This window comes from Rutidosis leptorrhynchoides, chromosome 9 (genome assembly GCF_046630445.1).
Source record: "Rutidosis leptorrhynchoides isolate AG116_Rl617_1_P2 chromosome 9, CSIRO_AGI_Rlap_v1, whole genome shotgun sequence".
NCBI lineage: Eukaryota > Viridiplantae > Streptophyta > Magnoliopsida > Asterales > Asteraceae > Rutidosis > Rutidosis leptorrhynchoides.
Window position 1 is genome coordinate 106,867,501 of NC_092341.1, and position 7,405 is coordinate 106,874,905.

General features: G+C 30.9%; 1 protein-coding gene across 2 annotated transcripts in view; it reads right to left on the reverse strand.

Annotated features, from left to right (window-relative positions):
- Positions 1-2,092, reverse strand: part of LOC139866823 (histone acetyltransferase HAC1-like) — an 11,721-nt gene extending 9,629 nt beyond the window's left edge. The window contains exons 1-3 of one of the 2 annotated variants that reach the window (XM_071855115.1): positions 1,966-2,092; positions 549-671; positions 1-62 (exon numbers count right to left, since the gene is read on the reverse strand). The exon at positions 1-62 is cut by the window's left edge and continues 47 nt beyond it. In XM_071855115.1, coding sequence (XP_071711216.1) covers positions 1-62; positions 549-631 — 145 coding nt within the window. In that variant the 5' untranslated portion in view covers positions 632-671; positions 1,966-2,092. The remainder of the gene's footprint in view (positions 63-548; positions 672-1,965) is intronic. The other variant, XM_071855116.1, reaches the window with a different exon arrangement.
- Positions 2,093-7,405: the final 5,313 nt, after the last annotated feature.

Consider the following 7,405-nt stretch of genomic DNA (forward strand, 5'->3'; position numbering starts at 1 on the left):
TCTCCATCACCTTTTTTTGGCCTATCTGCTGAGTTTGTTGTCGCTGCATTAAAAATTCATAGCTGCAAAAAAATTAACATGTATCAGTGTTTAAAAATCATAACTATAACTATTAAAAATGCAGCACTTGGTAGAAACAGACCAAAGTAAAAACACACGAGATATCATAGTTTGGTGGTTGCTATGGTTTTACTCGATAAATACCGCAAAGCGAGGGCTACCTTTCTATATACAGATAGCAATGCTCAAGATTCCAGTTCACGAATTCAATCAAACTACTTTTGACCATCTTTTTTCTAGTTTTTGGTCAACGTGATTTGTATGTAAGAATTTTGGGGTCACATTAAATACATACATATACAATATCATATATGTGTGAACAAGCTATGACGTTTATAGTCATGATTCACATTAAGAAGGTCAATCTTAGTCTTGACATATTATTCATGCTTTAGGCTTTATCCAATCAAAACACACCACACACCAAAAAAAAAAAAAAAAAAAAAAAAAAAAAAAAAAAAAAAAAAAACTTGCAAAGAGAGACTTACATTCTCTCTTGTATAAAACGCCGAGCCTTCAGTAAACTAGGATCCACGTTGAGTGTATTATGTGACCCCCCAGAGCTTTGCATTATGCTTTCCAAATAACTATTATGAATCTTGATTCTGTACCTGCCCAAATAACTATTATGAATCTTGAATTTTGTATATCCAAATTCCAAATATACAAATAAACATGACTTTGTAACATCCTGCCACTTTATTTAGGGCTCTCACATGTACTTTTATACCACCATTACTTTTTTACATATAAGTAAATAACTGTGCGATAGGGGTAGTCACGTTGTACTATAAACTTCAAAAGTAGTGCACTTATTAGATACTAGCACAGTATGACATCAATGAAGGTAACCAACTTGTCTGTACTTCCTAATCAACTAGTTTTCCATTATAAATTGTATCAAGTACGATAAAAGTTATTATTCAACATGTTAAGTACATCGATGCCATTTACAGTGAAAAACATAGACAGGCATTTAATTATAGTATTAAATTTATATTTATATTACAGCAACCTATAAAAATTATTATAGAGAAGTTTTGATGCATATACGTTGATATGTTGAATTATCCTTAGAACAACATAAAACATTTAATTGTTGTTTTACACCTTACATAAGAAAACATAACTAGACTAAAAACTACATTGGGCCCGACATGCCTTGTGAGTCGGTCAATGCTCATTTGTACTGTATTCTATCTTCAGTCAAACATCTACATATTAATAGCCCCATAACTACTACATTCTCCTTAGTTTTCAGTACAATTCTGACTTAACCTTCTAATAGCAAAAAACAATAGCTTTGGAGATAACTAGCATTAAACTAAACATAAAAACTAAGGGGCTGTTTGGTTACAAGAATAATCTCTATTTTTTCCGATTTTACTTTTCAAGAAAACGAGATGTTTTGTGTCCCTATAAAGCTTGTTAAGATTCAGAAAACGCGTTCAAATGTTCAAATGTCATTTTTAATAATAGAAAACGTAGAAGCCATAGATTAGTTTTCCTATATGTATTTACAAAAGTATAAACCAAAGATTAATGTTTCTGTACAAATTTTTTTTTTACATAAAACAATAGCTTGTGCAATTTGAGCTACATCTCATCAATAGCACCACAAAAACATATGTCACATTGTTATATCGGATAAACATTATATTATATTAAACCCTAATATTTGGCTATTAAACCCTAAATACAAACTAAAATAAGTCAAGATAATTAAATACAACCAGAAAAGAACAAATTAAAGCCTCAATTACAAAAGGATTGATTTGAATAACATTGAATTAAACCCTAATTAGAGCAATTATTACTGTGCGGAATGTAATAACGAAAGGGGAATAGATTCAGGTTTAAAAAAAAATTAGAGAAACATTTGAGGATCGAATGAAGTGTACGTACCTTAAATTAAATTACTTGTTAAAAATCAAACAATAAGAATGTAAGAATGGATGAATAATTTAGAGATGCAAGTAAGAAATTGCATACACAAGAAGGGTGAAATTTACCGGGCATAGTTATAACCCGATAAGTTTTCGGATTATTTAGTTTGGTTGTCTGTGTCGGGTCTCGTACCGTACGACCCGTTTGTATAAAAAAGTCGTTTTGTATTTTGTATTTCTAGATTAGATTTTCAATTCCATAAATATATAACAAGTGTTATTGGTCAAACGTTCATTTTACAAAGAAAGTACATTATTCGTTCTAAAAAAATTGTAATTGCGAAAACGTCCTCGCAAATTGCAAGCCAACCTCGCGAGCATGCGGCTCGTGTGGTCTCGGGCATGAGCGAGAAATTCTTAGTCGCGACCTAGAAGTTGTCGGTCATGACTGACAACTCTAATTTAGGTCGACCTTGCGACTGACCGAGAAATTCATTGTTATACGCATGTTGCAAGGTCGCAAAAAATCCATATAAGATACAAGCAAGTTGCAAGGTAGGCTTACGACGTACGTATGACCGTGAACTTCTCGGTCAGTCGCAAGGTCGACATGACGACATGAACTAAAGTTCTCAGTCATGATCGACAACTTTCAGGTCACGACTAAGAATTTCTCAGTCATGACCGAGATCACAAGAGTCGCATGGTCACAATGTTGGCTTACGATTTGCAAGACATTTTGGCAATTACGTTTTTTAGGGGCGAATCTTGTAGTTTGGTTGGAAAATGAATGTTTTGGTCAATACACCTTATTGTTATCTATTTATAGAATTTAATAACTAATCTGGAATTACAAAACAAAATGACTTGGGTTTTGGTCAAAAGCTCTTATTGTTATCTATCTATCGTTTATACTTTAACCTATTCTTTTATTGTCGTGGGTTACTGAGAGTGATAAATCACTTGTCTTGTGGGTCTTAAAATCCTAACATGTGATGCCCCGTACAAAACCATCGTGCACGAATCATCATCAACAGGATCATTACAAGGTCAAATACTATATGCTGTTTCAAAATAAGTTTGCATTCATAAGAAAAGGTGACGTCATAACCAACGTCAAATGTTTAACAACCGATAGTATGCTTCTATGAATAGAAGCAATTAATAATAGTATGTGACCCATGTGACGACCCGGAAATTTCCGACTAAATTTAAACTTAATCTTTATAGGATTTTGATACGATAAGCAAAGTCTGTAATGCTGAGTCTCAAAAATTTTAAACTGTTTACATAAATTCAAATGACCTTCGACGGTTCTCGACAATTCACGAGCAACCAATTGTAAATAGATACATATATATTTAAATGTATAGATAAATATAGTAATTTGAAATATTAATTGAAATAATATATGATTACAAGTTAAAATATAGTTATTGTATTAACATTATTATTATTGCTACTACTTTCATTATTATTATTAATTATTAATATTAATATTAATATCCATATTAGTATTGTTAATATTATTATCATTATTATTATTATTGATATAGTTATAAAAACTAATATATAAATAATTACAAAAATTATAATCTAGATGTAATGTAAATATTGATAGTTATTATTATTGCTATTATACTTATCATCATTATCATGTACTATCTTTATAGTTATTAATACCATTATCAGTAATTATTATTAAATTTAGTATTTATATTATTATCATCATCCTTGCTATTTGTATTATTATTATTATTATTATAAACAATAATAAAAGTATTATTATTATTGATATTTATATATTTTTTAAATAACTACGTAATGAGATTTATATAACAAACAGATATCATTATTGATTCTGCTTTTCCTGTTTTGCCCGTGAACAAGTGCTGAATTAATTTCTGTATAAAACAAACTATCATCTTGCTTTATGGATAGAAAATCGATGTTATATAACAAACAGATATCATTATTGATTCTGCTTTTCCTGTTTTGCCCGTGAACAAATGCTGAATTAATTTGTGATGACCCAGAAATTTCGACTAAATTTAAACTTAATCTTTGTATGATTAACATTCCGACACGATAAGCAAAGTCTGTAAAACTGAATCTCAAAATTTTTGAATTACTTTTATATATTTAAATACCTTCGGTTGTTTTCGACGATTCGCGAACAATTATATGTAAAAAGATACATATATACTATAACATGAAAAGGTAACAATGTATTAATTGTTTGATACCGTACATTAAACTTATTGGTTTAAATATCTATTTTAATGTATATGATAAATTTAAATATTTATTATTAAAATTTATTTATAAATAACGTCCAATGTGTATTTAAAAACTGATTTATGTATATTAAAAAGATATATACATATATATAATAAACGATAGTAACATTCGTTTATTGATTCAATTGATATTTAGATAAGTTAACTAAAGCGTTTAAGATGAACCAGTTAAACACTAATTTGCTACAGTGTTTTCAAATTGCCACATTACTCAAAATGCTACAGTGTTTTCGAAAATCACTATTTGCTACAGTGAAATTGACTTTGCTACAGTGAATTGCTACAGTAAAATTTGACTTTGCTACAGTAACTTTGCTACAGTAAAACACTATTTTAAAATGTATTTTTAGCAAATAACGAGATGATGATTTATAGAAGTAAATGACCAAAATACTCGAAAGTTTAAGATATACTATGAGTGGTATAGTTTATGGATAACTTAAGGCTATATTTTGACAAAGGTACGTGTCACGAAACGTAAAATGCAAGTTTTCTCAGCGTACGAAAGGACATTCGAAAAACCAGAACCGGGACATAAGTCGAGTGATGACGTACGACTTATCGGAACAAAAATTACAAGTCAACTATGCACGTGAATTTAATATAATATATAATTAATTATTTAAATTATATATATTATATTAATATTTAATTATGTCGACGAGCTAAATTACAAATCAATGTGAGCTGTCCCTGGTCCTCATGCGAGTCGCATGGCCAGAAGGCCATTTCCATGCGAGTCGCATGACTCCAGATTTCAGGCCAAGTGCTATAAATTCTCGAGTTTTGGCCAGATAAATCACACACACATATATATTATTTTTACTCCGTATTTATTTATTATATTATTATTATTATTATTATTATTATTATTATTATTATTAATAATAAGATTATTATTAATCTTATTATTTTTATTATTAGTGTTATTATTTTTGCGATACAAAAATAATAATGTACATAAAATATTACGACGGAGTGCTGTCCAAGTATTTTTCAAAATGAGTTTTCGAGCAAGCTAGAGCTAAGGAAATTATGGGTTATTGCCAAGGAGGTTATGGGTAATGTTCGGGGGTATTTTTTGTGAATCAAACCTCGTGTTTATCATCTCAGATGCGTCTACGTGCTTTCCTGCAATATTGTATATCAATATTAAACAGTGAGTTTCATATGATCCCTTTTACTCAATATATTTTTGGGCTGAGAATACATGCGACTGTTTATAAATACTGAAAATACTAGATTTATATGCGTGAGTTTCATATGATCCCTTTTACTCAATATATTTTTGGGCTGAGAATACATGCGACTGTTTATAAATACTGAAAATACTAGATTTATATGCGTGAGTTTCATAAGATCCCTTTTACTCTCTACATTTTTGGACTGAGAATACATGCAAATGCTTTATTAACTGATTTACAATATTTATATGCGTAAGTTTCATTGCTCCCTTTTTAATTGCTTTTGCAATCTATATTTTTGGGCTGAGAATACATGCACTTTATTTTAAACGCAATGGATACAAGTACATACTAAATTCTACACCGAGTTTGAACCGAAAATCCCTTAGCTTTGGTAACTAGTAACTGCCAGTTATAAGAACTGGTGGGCGCGAGTAGTAGTATATGGATCCATAGGGCTTGATATCCCCGTCCGAGCTAGAGCACTAGCCTTTTAACGGACGTATGCTATTTGAGAAGCGTTCACGTTGGTTTGCGTGTATTATTAAGATGATTATACAAAGGGTACAAATTATATAAGCATTAAAGTTTAGTTACCAGGGTGCTCAATTTTGTAGAACCGATTGATAAACGTTTCGGATGAAACAACTGAAATCTTGTGATCCACCTTTTATGTAAAACCTATTGATAAACGTTTTGAATAAAACAACTGAACTTTTGTAAATCCACATTGATATACGGATTATGTGTAATATTAAAACTATGAACTCACCAACCTTTGTGTTGACACTTGAAGCATGTTTATTCTCAGGTTTCTAGAAGTCTTCCGCTGTTTGCTTATATGTTAGACAAGCTATGTGCATGGAGTCATACATGGCATATTTTTCAAGGAAACGTTGCATTCACCAAATCATCACCATGTATCTTATTTTGACTGTACTGTCAACGGAAGTACTATTGTAAACTATTATTTACAGTGATTGTCTATATGTAGAAATCATCAGATGTTAAAAACCTTTGATTTAAATATTCATTTATGGTGTGCCTTTTCAAAAGAATGCAATGTTTACAAAACGTATCATATAGAGGTCAAATACCTCGCAATGAAATCAATGAATGACGTATTGTCCATATGGATTTGGAGCGATCGTCACATAATTTATGTATAAAACAAACTATCATCTTGCTTTATGGATAGAAAATCGATTTTTCCATCTAATTAATCTGCATATATATATAAAAAATGTTTGAGAAAACATAGTAGAAGAAAAATCAATCATCACCATTTCTTCATCCCTCCCTCTCCTCTTCTTGTCTAAGAATCACCACTTTTCACCACCGTGAACTACAACTAGTCACCATCGACAACTTTCTCTCACCGTGTTCCGCCACTACTATCACCCAACACCACCACAATCACAGCATCATTTTACTCTCTCTCTCTCTCCTCTCTCTCTTCTTTCTTATTATCTTCTTCACGAACCACGATCAACAAGCACAATCACCACCTTGACTACCATAACTACAATTGAATCTGCTATAGTTGTTGTTTATATATGACGACCAAAATAACCCAGCAATCATTCGATCCTCTTCTACTACTGCAGCTAAGTCCTACTTACTTTATTACATGTTACGAATAAAAACACTCGGTGCCATATCCTCTCTGCTACAGCTCAATTTCTTTTTTTCTTCTTCGTTATATTTTCTGCTTTCTTCCTCCTGCTTTTCGTTTACAACAGCTGCAGCAACTAGTGTTTTCCTGTAAACATGTGTTCGAATTATTGACGATAAATTAGTACACTTATGTTACCATTTATAAGGGGATATTACTTTACTAGTGGTCAAGAAAATAAATCGGGTGATTGATGATTAGGTTGAAGTGGAACGAAATTTATGGAATCAAAGAAGACCCACCCACTAAACCTACTCCTTTTTATATAAAAAGTACCCAACGAATTACGTGTATACATGA